Source organism: Cardiocondyla obscurior, linkage group LG04, assembly GCF_019399895.1.
Source record: "Cardiocondyla obscurior isolate alpha-2009 linkage group LG04, Cobs3.1, whole genome shotgun sequence".
In the NCBI taxonomy this organism is placed as follows: Eukaryota; Metazoa; Arthropoda; class Insecta; order Hymenoptera; family Formicidae; genus Cardiocondyla; species Cardiocondyla obscurior.
This window is the reverse complement of record NC_091867.1, coordinates 11,072,471-11,093,315: the sequence shown is the minus strand read 5'-3', so window position 1 is coordinate 11,093,315 and position 20,845 is coordinate 11,072,471. Positions and strand designations below refer to the sequence as shown.

The 20,845-nt window shown below is 36.4% G+C and overlaps 2 protein-coding genes and 1 non-coding gene across 9 annotated transcripts in view; all 3 read right to left on the bottom strand.

The window, feature by feature from the left end:
* Positions 1-200: 200 nt before the first annotated feature.
* Positions 201-273, bottom strand: Trnar-acg (transfer RNA arginine (anticodon ACG)). Its single transcript has one exon. It is a non-coding gene; the product is annotated as a tRNA-Arg (tRNA).
* A 44-nt stretch (positions 274-317) lies between these two features.
* Positions 318-2,222, bottom strand: LOC139101649 (UPF0488 protein CG14286). Its single transcript, XM_070654967.1, has 2 exons — positions 1,178-2,222; positions 318-1,100 (listed from the first exon to the last, which is right to left on the bottom strand). Exons 1-2 carry the CDS (start codon positions 1,196-1,198, stop codon positions 597-599), a joined length of 525 nt encoding a protein of 174 aa, XP_070511068.1. The 5' UTR covers positions 1,199-2,222; the 3' UTR covers positions 318-596.
* An 86-nt stretch (positions 2,223-2,308) lies between these two features.
* Mef2 (myocyte enhancer factor 2) overlaps positions 2,309-20,845 on the bottom strand; it is a 68,272-nt gene continuing 49,735 nt past the window's right edge. For 4 of the 7 annotated variants that reach the window (XM_070654952.1, XM_070654951.1, XM_070654953.1 and 1 more), the window contains 7 exons: positions 14,163-14,279; positions 13,349-13,552; positions 12,622-12,780; positions 11,808-11,943; positions 11,452-11,708; positions 11,030-11,214; positions 2,309-10,216 (listed from right to left, as the gene is read on the bottom strand). In XM_070654952.1, the coding sequence (XP_070511053.1) occupies positions 9,766-10,216; positions 11,030-11,214; positions 11,452-11,708; positions 11,808-11,943; positions 12,622-12,780; positions 13,349-13,552; positions 14,163-14,216 (1,446 nt within the window). In that variant the 5' untranslated portion in view covers positions 14,217-14,279 and the 3' untranslated portion in view covers positions 2,309-9,765. The remainder of the gene's footprint in view (positions 10,217-11,029; positions 11,215-11,451; positions 11,709-11,807; positions 11,944-12,621; positions 12,781-13,348; positions 13,553-14,162; positions 14,280-20,845) is intronic. The other 3 variants (XM_070654958.1, XM_070654956.1, XM_070654957.1) reach the window with 3 other exon arrangements.

Here is a 20,845-nt window from a genome sequence, read left to right as displayed (position 1 = left end):
ATCGTGCTTTTTTTCATTTGTACAAAATTGAAACCTTTTACTTTTAGATAATATTAATCATCAATCATTTGATTGAACATTCGTTTGATTTAAACTTTAATCGATTAAAATTGTTATTGATCTGTAAATATTGTTATTAGACGTTTTTTTTTTTTAGAAAAAGAATTTAATTGTACTTAAAAATTTAAATAAAAAAAGTCCGATCCTGCCAGGATTCGAACCTGGAATCTTCTGATCCGTAGTCAGACGCGTTATCCGTTGCGCCACAGGACCTTCGTACATTTTTCAAGTAGAAAATTATGTTTTGAATTACGATGTAATTTTTTATCTCCTCGTTTATTCACCTTTATTCGTCACAATTTTATTAATTATAAAGTTCTTTTTTAATACTTGAATATTACTAAGATATCTATTTACATCTCAAATCGTAATTAAGCTTGACGAACGTATACATTTATAAATTGAGAATGTCTATTAAAAATTAAACTTTGTTACAGTAAACTGCATTTTGCAAACAATCCTTCCAACAATAAGATGCTTGAAATTTAGAATATTATCACAGAAATTAATATATTTTACAAACGGAGAATTTAATTTTATTGACATGCTTGAAAGTTAAATTGAAATGGAGTATCACTACTGTCACCAGCAGTTTTCTCTGCATTTTGCAATCTATTGTCTACTTGTTTGCCAAAGTTTTGTGCATTGCATCCTGTAGCTTTCTTAATAAATAACGACTTTTTATTTGCTGAGGCAGAGCCAATAAACTTGACAGCTGACGCAGTCTTGCTAAGCCTTTGCTCATCCTCTGCCATTTTCTCTCTGTAATCTCCCAGAGTGTTTCTCATTATCTGCCTTTTTTTTACTAACGGCGCAGTATTACTCTTCAACGAATCTAATTGTTTACTGAGTTTTAGCGCCTGCTTCTCTTGCAATTTGCCAATATTCGTCTCTAACTGCTGGATGCACCAACACAGTTCCAGTTCAAAACGATCCTCTGCTTCTGGATCCAACCCACTTGTATTGCCAGCATCCACTGGCCTGGGAGGCACACGCGGTTCCAACATATTGCCTTTGCTTCTGCTGTTGCGTTTGGAATTCTGAAATAAGTTTATTGCATCTAAATAATAAACATATTTGTCGCAATAAAGAAAAGTAAGGAATTTTTATCAATTACCATCGCAGGTTTTGACGGCATTTTCACAATCAGATTTATTTCCGCCGGCTCGCGGCATATGTAATTACAAAATCACAATGTACCATATGTAATTCTAATTAAAGTCTAAAATTATCTATGTCCGTGAATATTTATCGTTTGAGACAGATGTTTGGTTATGTTTGAAACGTGTTGTGGCGACGGTGCAGCCACACTCTTAACGTAAAGACAAAACGTATAAATCTCGAACAATATATCGAAATAAATTGATAACTGTCTTGACACTTGTCAAGCAAACGTGACCTCTTTGAAAAATCCCACACGAAATTTCCCTCTCTCCTTTAAGTTACGTTCAGCGTATACTGCTTGTCGCTTGCGCAAAAATTCCCGCTCGTCTATGTCTCCTTTCCTCGAGATTTGCAAAGATAATATAATATCTTGTACTTGGATTTCTGCGTGTGATAAATTTCAACGACATTCGTGGCGGCTCGTGCTGGAATGGAAAAAAGAGAATGCTGTTACAAGTGCGAAAGTTAAGTCCTATGTCTCACTACATGATCTACAATTAAGGACGGGTGTACGAAAAGTGTGAAAAATATTATGGAGAGAACATGAGAAAGCGAACGACTGGAAGTGGAAGATTGATTTGTGTAGAATACGTGTCATGCGATACAAAGACGCTCACGGATATTTAGAGAAAAAGAAATACGGTTGTTATGTGGAAAGCGAACCAATTGAAAAGAATATGAAACTTGTAATTTACCAAAGTTAAATTAAGAAAAAAGAAAGACAATGTTCACGTGTAACTGTAATATAAAGTATCTTCAGAATAATTAAAAAATAAAAGAAAAAAAGTTTTTGAAACTTTAATATCAGCGTGTTAATTTTTGATAAAAATTAAAATTCAAGGATAAAAGTAGAAACTGGAGAAGAGGCCGCCTTGCAAATGTCCCTCGGGATGAAACTTGAATATCTCTTAAATAAATTTTGGCAAGCGTCACGTTGTTTTAATTAAGTCGCGTTTTCGCTTGCAAGACGTTCTTCTACAAAAAAAAAAAAAAAAAAAAAAAAAAATTTGTGCGTTTGGTTGAAGTGGAAGAGCGGTAGATACATAATGTACGAGACAGTATACACAGTATATAGACGACAGGGTGACATTAATTCTTCAGAATATATTTACAAGAGCAGTACAAAGAATAACTCGATATTACACATATATTCGTTACGTAGACTAACGAGTAGTAGGTATAAGCAGGTGAACAGTTTAAATATTAATTGAGGCACGTGATAATAAGGCATTTCTACAGAGGATAGACGCACGATCGTATGCACGTAAGATAGAACGTTCTTTAATTAAAATAAAAAAAAAGAACAAATTAATTAATAAAACAGATTACTGATTATTTACTACATTTAAATTATGTTTTTATGTCTCTTGATTAATCAAAAAAATTAAATTAATAAAAAGATTAGCAGAATAAAAAAACCAATACAGACAGCATAGTAGTGATAAGGAGATATTTTTTTTCCCCTGTAACTGGGAAAAAAAAAAAAAAAAAAAAGTACTTTGCTCTCAAGCTCCGCTTTGGATTAGAGCTAAAAATACTCGTATGTATTTATAAAATGCTCGTGCGTTATTAAGATAACGAGATATGTCGATTCTCACTTTGTTTCAGATCCACCTCTACCGAGAAAGATCGAGTGTTACTTCAACGTCTATCTTACGTGTTTACAATCGTTGCAAATTACATTAGTGGACGTCACAATGAAGATTGATATTCAGTGCAAACCAACAGTGCTACACTGAATAACGTATCGATTTTTTTACCTTAAGTGTATGTGTGTGTGTGCGTGCGTGTTTAAGTGAGTGTATTTTTCTTTTTTTGTGTGCACAGACACATGGTCGAGATCTCTAAAGTTTCAGAACACATAGCTAACTGTCCCGTCTGACCGTCCAGAGAAGAAAGAATAAGTCAAAGACCGAAAGACACATTATGTACAACGAGGAAATTAACATAAACTTGTTTCCGTTTAAGCGACAAAACGCATCCTTAATTCGACCACTTGTTGCAACGAAGACCACCCATTTGATCCCCGATTTAATTTATAACAAATACACAGAACACCGGTCCAGATTTAAGTACAAGATACAAACGTTTTCTCTGCGATAAGTATTGCACGAATAAAATGCGGTGTAAACCGAGAAAACAATGCAGATTACATACTTAAAGTTCAATTAAAAAAAAAAAAAAAAAAAAAAAAAATATATATATATATATATATATATATATATTGCGATAAACTGTCATTATAAACTATTATATTTTTTCTATTTTCTTTTTCGTGAACTTTATCAACTTTTACCCCTGTGAACACATATCTTGACGAAATTCTAAGATCCCGAAAGCATCCTGAAATCGTGGTTTATATTCCCTTGTGTCTCAAAATGTATTCAGCGTAACACATAATCACATACATACGACATCGAGCCGCTCGCAAAAAATTTGGTACTTGCGCAATCGCGCACGAGGTGATTACTATCGTCGCGCATCCCGAGAGAGACACAGGCTCACAATTAACTCAACTGCCGTGGCGACGTTGGCGTTACAAAAATATCGCATTTCACCAAGATCTACATAAGAAAAATGTATATTAAAAATATATTACATCTTCGAAGAGAGAAAACTGTGGGTGAGGGGGTGTATGTGCGTGTGAACGAATAAAGATTTTATGCGCGTAACGTGTAATATACGCAATTGTCGACAAAACAATTATACTAAAATTTAAAAAGAAATAAAAACTTTTTTTCCTTTCCTCTTTCATGACAAGTACATGTATATTAAAAAGTTACATAAAAAGAAAATAAATTAGCACACCAGGGTATCAAGATGCCAGACACGACATATATACTATTAACCGTCATGTAATATTGACTCTATTGACTTTATATGATTATTTCTTATATAGTTTTCCTGCATAAATGTGTTAAATATTTCGATTACTATTCGTAGAAGTAGTTGTCAGTTTTTTTCTTTTTTTTTTTTCTTTTTTAAAGCATAACAAAGTCGTTTTAGTAAGCGATCCATCGTGAACATAATTAACAAGCAACATATTTCAAAATTAACAAAGTTATCGAGCTAATGAGTAACGCTTTGTATATCAAATTAGAAAACAATCGTATGAATTTGAACGATACAAATCATCACGCATAACCTAACACACAGCAAAAGCATGCGAGCAACATGAGATAAATTCGTGAAATAATTCTTTCCAGATTTCCGATTCAAGTATACAAATAATTGTTAACATACAAAATTATTAAGCACACTATATGTACAAGTTGAAACGTTGAGAAAAGCTACAGGTGGATGGAATAATGCCAAAATAAAATACTGCCAAATGTAAAAACCAAGTAAAATGTATTCTATGGGCAACATCGTAATAATCATATCATTATGCTGATACACTGAAATATAACCACAATGTGTATATGTTTACAATGTTGTATGTATGTGTGTGATGTACACAGAGCGTTATCAAATAATCATTATTTATCACTAATTCTGACAATGATTATACTGACCAATAATAGGCAATATGGTAGCATGGTCATATACAGATCAGTAATAACGTATAACAATAACTGGATAATGTCGAGCACCAAAGGTATAACGTACAAACAAAGGAGCTTTGTAATTACGTGTCCGTAGCGTATTCACGCCAACTCCATGAGCGCACAAACCGTTCGAGAGTTTGTGAACTCAAGTACTATTGCGTGTGGCATTGAATGTGCATAAGAGGATAAAGTATGTCTTTAAGATTTAGCACATAAAATTTCTCAATGGCTTCGTACTTATATAACAAACTTGGCAAACATTATAATTATTATTACAAACATAAACCGAGTCTTTGTCTTCAACATTGTAAGTATTTTTTTTTTCTTCCTCAAATATACTCTCCTATGATATTACTACTTAAAACGTAAAATCGGTATTTCCCTTAATTAGTCAGTTATGATGGCACTATATGAATTACTTTCCTTTATTCTCGCAATTATCAGCTAACGTAACGCACGACTATAATATTGTATGTTATTACTATTACACATTATTATAATAACTTTTATACATGTATATTCACATATGCATACATCCGGCTGTGTATGCATGATGCAAATCTTTTATGTGTAATGCGTTTTATGAATACCTGTGTATGTGTGTGTACGTGTGTGTGTCCTGTGTATACATACTGTTTTATTTAAAAATTTTATACATTGTATAATGTAACTGTACCTCGAAATTAACTGTAACAGTACGATACGCAATTTGAGGAATTTGCTGAACAACCTCCCCTTTAAACTGTATTATACAAATACGTGTAAAACTACATAATAATGTTTAAAGTATGTCCCCCGTCATACACTTCATCTGTTTACAGAGTGCATTTCAAAACTAAGCGGAAACTCAATAATATGATAACTATATGTTAAAAAATATATGAAGGATCTTGTAACTTTTGGTGTGATTGTGTACGTATCAAACAGGTCATACCGTTTTCAGTTTCAAAATGCACAGATACAGATAGTAACAGTAAAATGACGATATTCTTATGACATTAAAAATGTGATGCTACTTGGCTTTACAGATATGTCCAGTACTTAAATCTGTATTTAAACTTAATTGTGTGTGTGTATGTATATATATATATATATATATATATATATATATATATATATATATATACATATATATATTTATATATTTATTTATTCATATTTGTGGTGACAACAGTTGTGGCTAGTACATATACATTGTATTTTATTTTACTACATTGTTACAGTGATCTGGTACTTGTGCCGTGCATTGCAATTCGATTATTTGCGAACATTGCCTAAAGCCTATAATGGCCTCTTTTCCAAACAATCTTAGCTTATGCAATATAAAACGTCTAACTATTCGTAGACCTCATTTATCTTATGCGTATGGCTCTTCTAACGATGGTCCATTCGTTCACAGCGTTCCAACAATTTCAATAGTCTCTGAGTTTTTAACTACAATAATTATCATTACTTTTACGTATTGAATATCTGTTGAAATCTTGAGGCACAACTCTATGATCATAATTCACGGCAAGTAACTAGAGTATTTAGAAGACAACAAATATTTTACATGTTACCATGTATCACACAAATTAGCAGTAATTTTTCACAATTCGCGCTTGCGTGTCAAATTAAAGAAAAAAAAAGAAAAAAAAAAAAAAAAAAAAAAATGTGTGCAGAAAATAACAGTTTTAACCACCGGGATACAAAAGTCTTTTAGAATTGATACCGTTGCTCCATTGCATTTTAAACGATTTAAAAAGTAAAATATTTCACAATATTTGTAATAAAATTGTGAAAATTGCAAGGTACAAATTTTATTTCATTATTTGCGACGTTGATTAATAATAAAGTAATGTTCGTCATAAGTTGTGCCGATCAAGACGAATACACTTTTAATTACATCAACTTATTTTTGCTCACAGATATAACTTACATGTACTTCATATTAAAAAATATACATTGAAGTGTACGTACATGTACTTAACGTACATTTAACAAATTGCCTACTCTCTGTTTTATGCATTATCGTACTGTATGTTATGATAAAATAGATCAGATAGTACATATAAACCTTGCATATAAAGTACTGCTCATGCTTTTCGCATCACACTGTGATTATTATAGAAGTGTTGATGTCGGAACACTTAAAATGATCTTAGATAAACTTATTATGCAGAGGGATCATGATAGTTTCGATATCACAATAGGGCATTTCAGAGAAAGAATTAACAAGTTCTGAGTTCAATAACATCCGTTAAGATTAAATTTAAATTATATCTTGTGTGAGGTAAATGTACGTGAGGAATTTTAAGTTCCAATATTATCCAATGTACAACAACGCCGAGATCAAATAAACGATATAATGCTTTTATTTTATGTTTAAAATTACGGAAAAAAAAAGAAAAAAAATGTTACAATAGAAAATATTGTCGATGAAACAAACATTGAGAGATTGCCTTCGATTTTATTCAAATTCCTGTTTGACATACCGATCAAATGCATTTAAACGTAATATAAAGTTTAAAAATATAAATCCACTTGTAAACATTTATACCTGCAAACCAGGTATATACAATTAGTTTTCATAATATATGAATAGAATATATTACAATTAAATATCAATTAAATATAATAAATTTCGTGTCAATAGGAAAAAGTTTAATAACTAGTGGAGACATATATATCTTTAATACATTAAAGTTTACTTCTTCGTTATGAAAAATAACAATTTCTTTATATTTTTGTTTGATAAAAAAGTGTGTTGGCTAAGAGATTGCACTTTGTGATCATCTTAAAAATTCGTGATTAAGATTAATGACTATACGCATTACGTTTTCATATTCCACATACCAATTGTTCGTACAGTCATATGACAACATTTCTAATATGCGTTAATAAAGAAAATGAATACCGAGGGTCATACCTCATCGTACAACCTTCGACAATTATAATAGAGGTTGCCTTCCCACGCTATTTGTCAAAAAGTCACATTATAAAGCTTACAACATCATATATCGTTTCTCGTATATATATTTATATATACATATATATCGCGTTTAAGTAGTTTATCATTTTCAAGACTTTATTAACAAATTGTACTGCATATACGATTTGGGAAAGCATCCTAACAGGAGGGCCACAAATGGTGCCAGGCACTATTCATTCATATACCTGCGTATTCCATTAGTATGTTAATTACAATAATTTATCAAATACAACTCTCGAAAGAACGATTCTCATCAGGACACATCCTGAAATTGTAAAACATACATTGAAATCATCTTGACACATTTTCATCTTACTGATTTCAGGAAGAAGGTAATTCTACATCGTTATACAATTGCAACCCTGTTTTGCCAAATATCGTTATAGTTACTTTTACATAATTGTTGGCCGAAAAGGTCGCGCTTCTGATATCAAGAAAGATAATTATCTCTTATATGTATAATTTCTTACATATCACAGAAATTTATCTCTGCGACGAAAGTTTTCATAATCATTTTACGAGCGTTTCGTTTTCTATATATAGTCGATCTTTCTCAAAATTTTTATATTAAAAAGAACTACAGATTAGATACATAAAATTGATCATGGTTGGCAAATATAATAAAGTGTATTTAGAAATATAATTTTGGTTTCATTAAAAATTTACGATTATGTTATTAATATTAATATCACTCAATCCTCCTTATCGTAAGTTTTTATTTCATCACATGCATTAATATGCAGCATATATATCTGTTGTGTATAAATAATTGTCGTTACATATTTTTAGGCTTCGAGGGTTGCAAAGTTTTCAAGTTTTCTTCCTCCATAATCTTTATACAAATGTGCAAAATACTTGTGGAAAATGTATATAACGTGTATGTATATATGCATATATATATATATATATATATATATATATATATATATATATATATATATATATATATATAGATATATTTATGTATGTATATATCTATACGCGCGCTGTGTGTATATCTTTTTCTTATTAATCAACACTATATAATATGCCTATCTATCTCGTATTACCTCATAACTCAATATATTAATTTCGAATCTTGTTCTATAGAATATCATGAAAAATTTGAGTACAGCAGCCGATTTCCACATACTTGGGAACCATAGACCGTTAATAAACTCACGTTAATTGTAAAATTAGTTGATTAATTCAAGAATATAAAAATCTTAATGTATAAAATAAAATACGAAATTTTCTCTCGATAATGTCTGCACAATGGGACAGAAAAGTGCAATTAATAGCTTCCCGTAAATAATTAAGTTGCCCATAAATAAACGGCTATTGGATTTAATGGAATATGATATTTGCGAAGCACAGGGGCAATGTTACCGAACAAAGCATATTTTTGCAGCGCGAGATCATATTAACGAGTTATGGCTTATTTCTGACTACTATACCATTACAAAACAACAACGACTTGCGATGGTTATATCTGGTCTTTATAAATCTTCCACTATGTGTAGATTTCTTCACAAGCTCTTTTAAATTCAGTATTACACTTTCAGAATTTTCACAATTTGGGTACTGCATTATTCTCTAATATACTGTTTCCCCTCGCATTAATTTTCGTACGAGCATCGAGGACACAATGCCATATCGCAAAAGTTATTACGAATTTTATGACATATATACAAACAACACTTCATATTATATACATGAAAATATATATATATATGTATCTATCATATATATAATATATATATATATATAAAGTTTCAACATTATGGCACCGTATTTTCTTTTTTCTTCAAATAAATGTATATTCTGTGTCAGCTTCAAAATATAAACAGATTTTTCCACTCCGCTAGCTACGGCGGAAGCGTACCCATTCCCGTAGCCATTATTATCGCGATAGTGCGAAGTTTGCGTTTCAAAAACGTTTAAAAGGAGTTTGTTTAATTATACTGGAACTCACAAGCACTATATGCCGTTGTACGTCGAGGAGGTATCAAACAACTGATGAGTGCAACAATTTAATCGACATTAAGTCGCCCAACCTTCCGTGATTCTCGAGCGTTTCATGAGCGGCCCGTTTTCATAATCTGAACTGTTCCCTCCGTTCCCGCCACCGCTAGAATGGTTCGTTCTGATATCACCAACCGTACCACTTCCTGGCGATGGGAGATTTGTCGGTGTTATGCTACCCGAATGGGACGGAGGTGGATTACTGCTCGGTCTGCTCGATACCAAATTCAGGGTCTGAGGTCCTGGATGAGATACGTGATGCGGCGGTGGAGCACCGGTGCTGGACGATGGACCGACATTCAAGTTTGTATGGTGCAAATTGCTGGCGTTGCTAGGACCACCATTGGATCCACTGTTCCCGCCGTGCGGATCTCTGGGTGGACTTATCGGTTCACTTTTTATCTTTACAGGTAAAGGCGACGTAGATGGTGGTGGGGTACTGCTCGATACAGCTAGGTGAGGAAGACCACTGTAACGTCGAAAATATTTCGTGATATTACGAGGACAAAATTTTGTATACGGTTAGCAAATTAAAAAGAAAATATGTTCTCGGGTGAATATATTCTTTTCGCAACGTGTCTATTGTTACAAGAAGCTATAAATTTTCCCTGATTTTGCATCCCAACCCTGTATATGCGCAACGAAAGCGTGCACCATGCATAAAGTAGAGATGAAAGTTGATCAAATCATGATGTGAATCATGAAAATGTACTTTTGATAACGTATCGTTCCGTAATAGTGTATGTGAGATTCGATTACAAATAATCTACCTGTAAATGAAAATGAAGAATACTCTCCAACACTCACAATATAATGACATGCCAAACACTATTGTAACCGAAAAAAAACTATAGCGCTCCAGTGGTCGATATATTATATCACGTTACAGCTACCCAGGAACAAATCCGTGCTATTTTATTACATTAATTAAATAATAATGCACATGATAAGCGAGAAGAAAAGAGAGAAACAAAGAGAAGAAGAAAAAAAAAAAAAAAAGTAACTACAAGAATAAGAGAATAATGAAAAATTATAAAAAATTTAAATTCATGTTTAATTCAAACTTTTTTAAATATATCGCTGTACCTAAACATATTATCATCGAGTTTATTATGATTTATTGATGATACGGGTGCTCTATCACGCGTGCTTAATTTTTTAATCCGATTGGAACCGAAAATGTATCATCTGTTACCTAATATGAATAAAATAACTAAAGATACGTCATACCAACTGGACACATAGCTTTCTTTCACAACAATAATTATGAAATATGATTTACCTGATGCTGGACATGGTGGCTGCCGAATATAAGTCATCAACAACGTACCTCTGATGAGTGGGCCATGTAAGGCCCCCGAGATCCGAGGAGTAATCTGTTGGTCCAAAACTAGGATATCCGGCTGGGACTGTTGGTGTTTGTAACGCCACTACAGGTGTATTTAACGCAGACTGCGTATGGGCATTCTGCAATTGTACGTACACAATATCTTATAAATGTTGAACATTCTTTACTCATCATACATTACATTGAGCAGTTAATTACGAGTTTCTTTTTTCTCTCTCTCTCTCTCTCTCTCTCTCTCTACCGTTAAAAAATTTGTTAAAATAAAAGCTTATTTTGTTAAAAATATCCCCTTCATGAATATAAATACTTGAGATACATCATTAAAATATTTTTGTTAACAGTGAGGAGACAATTACATCATAATTAGTGTCGTCGGAGAGAGGTTGCGCAAGAGGCGTTGGTATAACCACTCGTAGATTAGCCCTGTGAGGATGAGGCGGAGGCGGTGGAGGCGGAGGTTGTGGCGAATGCCTAGACGGATTGCTGCCTTTATTTGCACTACCTCCACCGACCCCGAGTGCGGGCGAAGGTCCTGGACTAGGTGAACCACCCAATGGTGACGCTGACGGAGGATAGCCATTACTCATTTCCAACATTCCTCCTGGAGGATATACTGAAAAGAAATTATTTAATTATTAGTAAATTTAGACGTAAAAAAATTCTCAAAAGCGTCGTCAATTTTATTAATAATATTATTATTAATTACAAATACCTGAATCCGTCTCAGACGATGATGGACGTGGAGAAATGCTGGTATGTGCCATCTGTGGACTAGATCCAAGAAGAGATTCGCCGTAATTGTTCACTGGGACAGATACCGGTAGCGTGTAATTCGATTGTCCCATTGTCTACAATCACAACAGGTATGCAAATTAATAATATCTATAGCGAATAGATCTAAGCCCTACGCCGAGCAGTTTATAGCAAATTTGCAATTTGCTATTTGCTATTGTTCCGTCTTAACGTTACGTAATATAATGATGCGTATTGATAAACTCGTATCTAATTTATCTCAATATACATAGCGAAAATAATATTATAATAATAACTGAATAAACAACTTAATTAATACATGAAATTTCTATTAAAATAAGTACATCAATTATCATAAAAATTCAAATTTCCTGCTTATTATTCATGTAAAAATAAACCCTCTTTTATCATTCTCATTTTAAATTAACTATAGAAATATAATTAAATAAATTCCCGCAAATTATGAAATACGTATAACATATTAATATAAATTAAAATAAACTAAATAAGAAAAAGAAATAAATCGTACGTCTTTGCGATAAAAATTTCTCGAGATTCGACATTCTTAGAAAATTATACAGCGGACAATCTCCTAAATTTTCAAATTTCGTAAACGTTGGAAAAATTTTGACAAGCAAATTAATTGACCGGCAAGCGGTTCAACATAAAATCTACATACTCGGCGTAATAAAGAGGAAACTGTAGCTATTCTTCTTGCATAAACATAAGGTCGGCCTGGTGCAACTGACATTTAGCTTGATTTGAATATTTACCCTGCTGCCATTGTGCTGATGCCTCTGCATCATCATCTGAAATTCCTCGTCGATCTTTGTGTATTTGGCCTCGGTGCGCGGGGTAAGATTGTACTCGATCGCGTCGGGCTCCGGGCTCTCTGGAGACATGGCACCCTTATGTTCCTTCTTGTTGAGCGCCTGCAAGTGTCAGCAGACAGGTTCACGTGACCACACCGCCCGAGGGCACTCAACCTTCACATGCATGTTAATTTAACACCCAGACGCGCGATTCTCTTATCCTACTCTGGTTTAACTCTCGGAATTACCGTTTGCATAGAAAAAACAAAAAAGCATCGAAACGGCGCCGAGCGTTCAGCAAGAGTGAAAAAATTGACTGCGCGCGAAACAAAAAACTCTCATCCTAACGTTTACGTTCGAATCTCTGGAAAAAAAAAAAAAATCTATCCTCGTTTTAACGTTGAAGATCCATCGTTCCGGCTTTGTCACTTGCGATTCGTAGTGAGCGTCTTCGATACACCCTGTACATATTCGACACACTGCTGTCTCGACCTTGGCATATATTGCATATATACATATCCATGAACGTGAGATATATGTTTTTTTTCCAACGAAAGAAAGAAAGAAAGAAAGAAAGAAAGAGAGAGAGAGAGAGAGAGTTTACGAAAAATTAGCGACAACGTTAATACGTCGATCCTTGGCGCGTCCTCGTTCATCCTGAGAATCCATGGCGGATAAATGGACTCACCTCGATAATATTCTTGTTGGTGAGGGACTCGTGGGGTTCGTTGTACTCGGTGTACTTGAGGAGAACCTTGTCCATATCGGTGCTCGCATACTGGTACAGCTTGTTGCTCGAACTGAAGATAATCAGCGCAATCTCGCAGTCGCACAGCACCGACAGTTCGTACGCCTTTTTCATCACGCCGAATTTCCGCTTGTTAAAGGTCACCTGTCGCATACAGAAGCAGATGGGGATCGCATCGAAGGTGAACCTCAGCTGGATATTCGAGCTATTAAGACCGCGGCCGAAGCGGTTAAGACGCGGCAGCGGCAGCCGGCGCAAATATCTTGCTACCCGCGGTAATTAATTCATCGCGTTGTTTTAATTGCCCGATCATTCACGTTACGTAAGATCGTATCAATAGTTAACAGGTTTGATCTTTTTATACACAGGGTCTTACGTTACTTCCACGTTACTCCCTCTCACCGCGAGCGTGGATTTATTTTAAGAGGGGGAAAAAATGTATCTATAGAGCCGCCGTGTTTACCCGAGAGACGATTATCTTAATTATGCATTATTCTATATTTTACATAGAAAGGCAAAAAATAGAATTAAAACGTCTATTTAAAATTGACTTGTAAATGCTTTCCTTTACATCTATCGCGAGCATAAAAGGCGGAAGAATGTTTCTGCCCGGCTTCGCTCCTTTCGATTTCTTACCTTTCAAAATTATTATACGTAGTATAATATATAGTATATGTGTGTGTGTGTATAAATAAATAAATTAATTAATTGCAATTAAGAGCGTTGCGCGGCCAGGAACACTCGTAATTTTTACCTGACGATTCCGTTCGTCCGTGATACGTGAAATCTGAATCTTTTTTCGACCCATTGTTGCACCACGTCTTGAATAAGAGGCAAGTCTTCAAAATCACTGGATGGAATATTTATAACACTGCAACACACAAAAAGCAACAATACTTTTATTCAATTAAAAATTTAAATTACCTTATAAATTAACAGATGCGACGCGCGTGCATAAAAATATCCAAGATTTTGTAATATTAGAAAGCTTGAAAAATTGAAGGAGTAAAATTTACATTCATCTATCTTGCGAAATATAAGGGGACATTCAACCGGAGAAATTTTTTTTTTTTCTTTTTTCCTCGAAAGAGAGGGAGAGAGTTTTAAGCAGGAAAAAAACATGGAAAAGTTACCAGTCGGTAAAAAAAAATAGGCACGTCTCGCTTTGAAACGAATTCCACCGCTCGGTTCTCAGGATTTAATACGTTTCGATGCCACGGGAAAAGGCGATAAACAAGCACGACAGTTCGCGGAGAGCGACATAACTGGACCGCGCTTTAAAACCTAATGTTCAATGGAAACTCGCGCGTGTAACTTTCATGTATTGATTACGATGCCGTGCGTACGTGCAAGTTCGCAAAGCGCCGGGTGGCGGGTGCTTCAGAGAGCCCACGGACCGGCAAACAAAGTGTCGAATCGTTTACCACTGCGAGATTGCGGCTTTCAAGCGGAATAAAAGGGAACGATGTCGTGCGCGACGTTGTTGCGAGAGGAGAGCGTGTTTTTCAATTGGAATTGATAATTGAGCTACTGCAGCGACGAGCTAATACAAAGATGTTTTTAACTAAGCACTGAGATAAAACGCACGTTCAGTCTTCTTAAAAAAAAAAAAAAAAAAGTTATTCTTCGTAAAATAAACATCTTGGGATATATTTTTGATCGACGATGGTCTCATTATCTTAATTTATTACGTCAATATATTGTATCGTGACCGTGTATTATTTTTAATACGGTAGTTAAACATTAGATTTACCTCCCCACTGTGAGTCATCAATTTTGCACACATACGTATAAACGCTGTCCTTTCTCACGATTAAACATTGAATTGTCAGACTCGTGTTAATTTTTAATGAGTTGTCCGAAAGAAGATCGGCTGTATATTATGACCAATAAATTCTAAAATCGCGCAACGACGGATACGATGTGACGGTAAGCGGCAACAAATTACTTGCCGCGATATTCACCGTAACACCCTATAAATACAAAACTATTACCGTACGATGTAGAATTAGCTACAAGCGCGACCGAATTAAACCGTTTCGGGCCCACAAATAAGTCAGCGTCCCGAAAGGTTGGGAAACTAATTTAAGCCCGGTGGGTGCTTTTACAGGCGAAAAATAAGCTCTGGGTCAACGAATTTGCATCGCGGCTACATCGCGATATCCCTCGAACCTTTAACTTCCACGTAGCATCGAAATTTTCTCGCTTATACCTTTCGCAGGCAACTCGAGTCTCCTCCCAACGCGAGTTTTACGAAGATACGCGTATAAAAAATATTCCCAGATAACTAGATAATAGATAATGGAGGCTTTTTTTTTTCAATGCAGTTTAACAACAGAGGAAAGATGTATAGCACGTTCGCAAAGACGATGTTGATCCAGAAGTACATTTTTGTCGTAAAATTTAGCGCAAGTTTCAAAGAAAGAAAGAAAGAAAGAAAATTGAAAAATACTTGTCGCAAATTTACAAGAATTTTCTATATCAGACGTTCCAATGCGAGTTTCAACTCGAATGGGGAAATAAACTCCAATTAAAATAAATTATTTTACAAGCCAATTCATTAAAAGCCTGTCGTTTTCATCGACCTATACTTTGAGGACCTATCAGAGTTGGATATTTTCATTAAGAAACGATTAGCGTGCCCCTGCAAAGTCAAATAAAAATTAAGGGCTTCCTTTCTCGCTGCTGCGATTCGCCGGCAGGCAGAATTTGAAGCACTGAAGAATCGATGCTGCGAAAGATAGCGCTCCGATAGCGGTGCGCGAGAGAAAAACGATCTGACGATAGATGATATAGCGGCCAGGCCAGCAACGAAAATTGAACCGCGCTAATCGCCAAAGAGGAGGAGGAGGAGGATGATGATGATTCATCGCGCTTTATATTCAAATTACTTTCCAGCCGCAAACAAGTACACGATGCGAAATGTACGAAACGCGACGGCTCACGTAAGCAATTTTATTATCGATCATAAGCGAACCACCAACCGATATTCGCTCTCGCTCTCGCTGGCTTGCACATTTTAGCTCTCTGCATCTTTTCGAAAAGAAGAAGGACCCCGCTTGATCCTCGCCTTCGTTCCCTAGCACTTAACAACGACTGCAGTTTAAAAATGAACAGCGTCGGTGGTATCACGCGGTTTTAATGAAATGTAGAATTCATAAGGCGCGACAATCAATACGGAGCGTTATCGCGTTTTAAAAATAAAAATAGGTCGAAATAAATCCAAACAAAACGGCAGAATTAACGTAATCATGTGAAATTATAAAATGCCAGAGTGTCGAAGATAAACTTTGCATATAAAGATAAGAAAGAAAGTCAAAAGAGTTTCCCTATCAATCGTCAACATTTTCAATCTTGATTTTCGATCCGGATCTGGAAAAGCTACGAGCAAAATGGAAACATCTGTTAAAGAAAAGAAAAACCAGGTTGATTACTTATCAAAGATAATAGTTGTACGTTCAGCGAAGAGGATAAAATAGATGATTGCGAAATTGTATAGTACAGAGCGTGAAGCAGATCTTGCTCCTTCTCGACGATGTTCGGGGGAGCGTCGGTGCCTAGGTAATTAAAGCAATTAAAAGAACCTTTGTATTCGTACCCCCAGCGTTTACCGCGCGCTTGGCAATGACGTCAGCTGGGAAATAGAAAGCGATTCCTTTATCTCTCGCAACCATATGCCGTATCGAAGCAGATAGCGTTAATTGCTCCGACCGATCGCTAATGCGGTGAAAATGTAACGATGAAATACGATCCTACGGTCTAGGAGAAAGGTTCGTGGACGCCCTATCCCAGACCCAGCGATCTATGTATCCAATAATTCTTGGCAAATTAGAATCCCCTCTCGATTCAAACGGAAAGTTCCGCGGGAGTGCGAGGGAAGTTTGTTCGGCCCCGTTTTATCGGACCTCGGAGAACTCGAAAGGAATCGGAAACCCTGCCATCTTGAACTTGGATGGTTCTATTCGGCGGGATAACTCGCTCGCTTGACAACATATCGTTTGATTGTAGAATATTACGTCACAAGATATTCAACGCTCGTTGTAATAAACGAGAAATGCGTGTCTTCCGTAACCTGTGCTTCCTCGCGGGACGCCAATATTCGTGAGAACAAGCGAGCGATACGTGTCTCCCGAGGCTGACGCGAGGGTGGCGATTATTAACTTCAATGCCATTACCGTGTCCTGAATGTGTAATACATGGTGCCCCCTGTGTCCTAAATTGCGTAATATACGATCGATGCCGCAGGTATGACGCGTCCAAAATGTCTCTTTTTCGTCCTCAATAGTTGAACAGTCATTTCCTGTTATTTCCCGATGTTTGGTTAAAGAAAAAAAAAAAAAAAAAAAAAATATATATATATGCTATCGGTATTTTACACACGTTTCAACAAATTGAAACGAATTTCACAACGTGCCATGCGCTGTATGCGTTTACAATTACGACGTACAAGTCCGAAAAGTTTGTTAAAGAAATTAACATAAACTCGTTTGTCACGGGCTGCATTTTACTTTCTATTAGAAGGCAAAATTTTTATGCACTACGATTAGAAATTCTAATAAACGCGTTAACGTTAAATTGTGAAAAATAAGCTTTCAAAAGACGATATTCGGCTCGTAGCCGTTTAGACGCTTATATAAGCTTAAAAATGCAACAATTTAACGCACGAACAAACTGTTAATTTATTTTTATATCCAAGTGTGCTTAAATTACGTGGCCGCAAACGTTTATTAACGCATCGTATGCCTAGAGGCGTTAGAACGCAAGGCAATTTTTATAAAAGTCGCGATATCTAAAGTACATCGACGTGGATACTTAAGAAATAACGAGAGAGAGAGAGAGAGAGAGAGAGAGAGAGAGAGAGAGAGAGAGAGGAACGATTCCGCGATATAGACTTAGAGACGTATTGTTATCTCATTTTGCAACGCACTGTCCGATAAAGCAGCCAATTGGCAATGTTGTGACTCAAGAATTTTATCGCTATTGATACGAATGAGGGACGAAGGTCACGTTCAACGAAAGGATTTTTGAATTTGTAGGAAGCAAATAGCCGTGCAAGATTGAAAAGATACGGGTGCTTTACGACACGTGTATGTAATTTGGCTGTGTAATATTACCATACGAACGATCGGCCAGGAAAATAGTGATGCGAGGACGTAATATAGCTACTGATAACGACGCACTTATTTGCGTACACTTCGCATGCTCTTATTTCGCTCATATTTTTTTCCTAGACTCTAAAGATCTCTCTCCGGAATCATTAATAACAATATTTCCCGACAAAGATAAGAATAATAGCGGCAAAGAATAAAAAAAGCCGCAATATTCCAAATGCATTTTTGACGTTAAAAAAAAAAAAAAAAATATATATATATACATATATATATTTGCGTTTAAAACAATCGTACTATTACATATTTTTATATGTTTGAGATTCGAGACGAGACGTCGAAGATCTCTCTCTGGGATCGTCAGCAGCAATGTTTTCCCGAAGAAGATAAGGATAACAGCGACGGAAGAAAAAGCAATCGCAGTAAAACGTTAATAAAGTTTATTACATTTTCTCTATTTGCATCCATGAAACTTGCACGCCAAACACGAGCGCCGATTGATTCGCTTCGGTTTCTCGCCGCTTTGTATTTCTCGAATAAAAAAATAACAAAATTCTTCTTTTACGTTTTTTTTTTTTAACGAAAGCGAGGATTACTTTGCAAGCAGTCACGAGAGAGTCGGCGCGTGTGAGAGCAATAAATAAGTCAGCTTTTCTATTCAAACGTACGTGGGGTTGGACGCGTACGTGCGTTCGAGTGGCTTGCGGTATGCGATGCAACGTCGAAGCGATACGCGGTGGCGAAGGGAAAAGCTCTCGTGGAGGGATCCGATTATACGGGGTGCACCACCCCACTATAGCCTTCGTCATCACCGCCGCTACCACCACCACCACCACCAACGCGGCCACCATTCGTTCGCCAAGCGATCTGCGTCAGAGGATCGATTTTTCAGCGGCGCGGTCTCGGCCGACTTCAATAGTGGATTTGAGAAACGAAGGAGAACGATAATCCGAGATGATCACAGTGCAGACCAGCCGGCCGGCCGGCCGGCCGACCGGTTGCTGGGAATTACACGCCCTAAAGTTTTCCCGTCGGTTGAACGACGAAGAAGGGTTGCTGCGCGCCGGCATACGCGAACAGGCGGCGCGTTAACAGGTTGCGACAAACAAGGAGTGGTCGTGGGGTATTCTTCAACCTTGCACAGGTGTGCTCCCCCTGGCCCCTGTTCCCCCTGTCCTACTGCGAGAGAGCGAGCGAGAGAAAGAGAAAGAAGAGAGAGAGAGAGAGAGAGAGAGGGCGAGCAAGTGGATGTGGCGAGCCACATACACACACACACACACAATCGCGCACACAGAGCCGGGAGCCAGTAATGTCTTGATGATAGAGAAGCGCGATTAATCGAGGCGTGCGAACGGAAGCGAATGGCAGTTGGAATGGCTGGTTACAGTCTACCGTGCGTTCTGGAATTTTCATTTTCCACGAGATCGCCGTGCACGACGTTCCCGATCGGCGCCGAGCAGCTGCCGATCGATCAGACTTTATCGATCAGCCACGAGGATGCGATTAGCGTTGCGCGGCACGATATGAGCGAGAGGAATATGCGGCAACTGTACTCAACGTAAAAACATAAGAAAACGTACCTATATGTATTTATAAATGCATATGTATATATAGCTCGCTTATCAGGAGCTATTAAATCGTTGGAAGAGTGAAATAAAAAAAATGAATAAATATTAACAGATAAATTAATATTAAAATCAAAAATATACTCGCCGAGTATCTTACATTTAAGTAATATTTATAATATCGGTTAATATAAAGTAAATTTTAAGAATCAGAAAATTAAAATAACGCGTTTCACATAAAATTACTACACCCAGAGTGCTCAGCCAGCTGAAAGATTTATTCGCGCTCAGGTAGTAAAGTATTTTTTTTAATAACGCAAAAATTATTAAGCTCCGAAAACACGATCGCGCGACGACGAGCGTAAAATGAAGGGCGGGGAAAATAACGCGGATTATAAAAAAGTGGTCCGCGACGAAAAATCACCGATCGATTTTCGTCCGCGCTAACAGTTCAATTAGAAAAGGGTACCGGCGGCTCGAAAGCTGTTCAAATATTAATAAATTTGCGCGCGTTATCGGAGATCGCGAGGCGAGAGCTCGGTAGAGCGCCTCGAAATTATTCGTTGCCCTCTCGCGTATGCTTGACGACCGCGACGTTATATACACCGACGTGATACACCGCGAATACGTTACGTAAGATTAAGAAGGAAGACGGCACACACAGCTCCGCTAAGAACGAATGACGAAGCGCTTCGAGTCGTCATCGTGCTGGCCTCCTCGTGTTTCTCGTCGTACGACGTACGAGATATGCTCGACGTTTAATT

Bases quoted from the DNA above. Each gene is read 5' to 3' on its own strand.
- LOC139101649 (XM_070654967.1), bottom strand. From the start codon at position 1,198: ATGCCGTCAAAACCTGCGATG. The intron at 1,101-1,177 runs GTAATTGATAAA...AACTTATTTCAG, and splicing joins TGCCGTCAAAACCTGCGATG to AATTCCAAACGCAACAGCAG.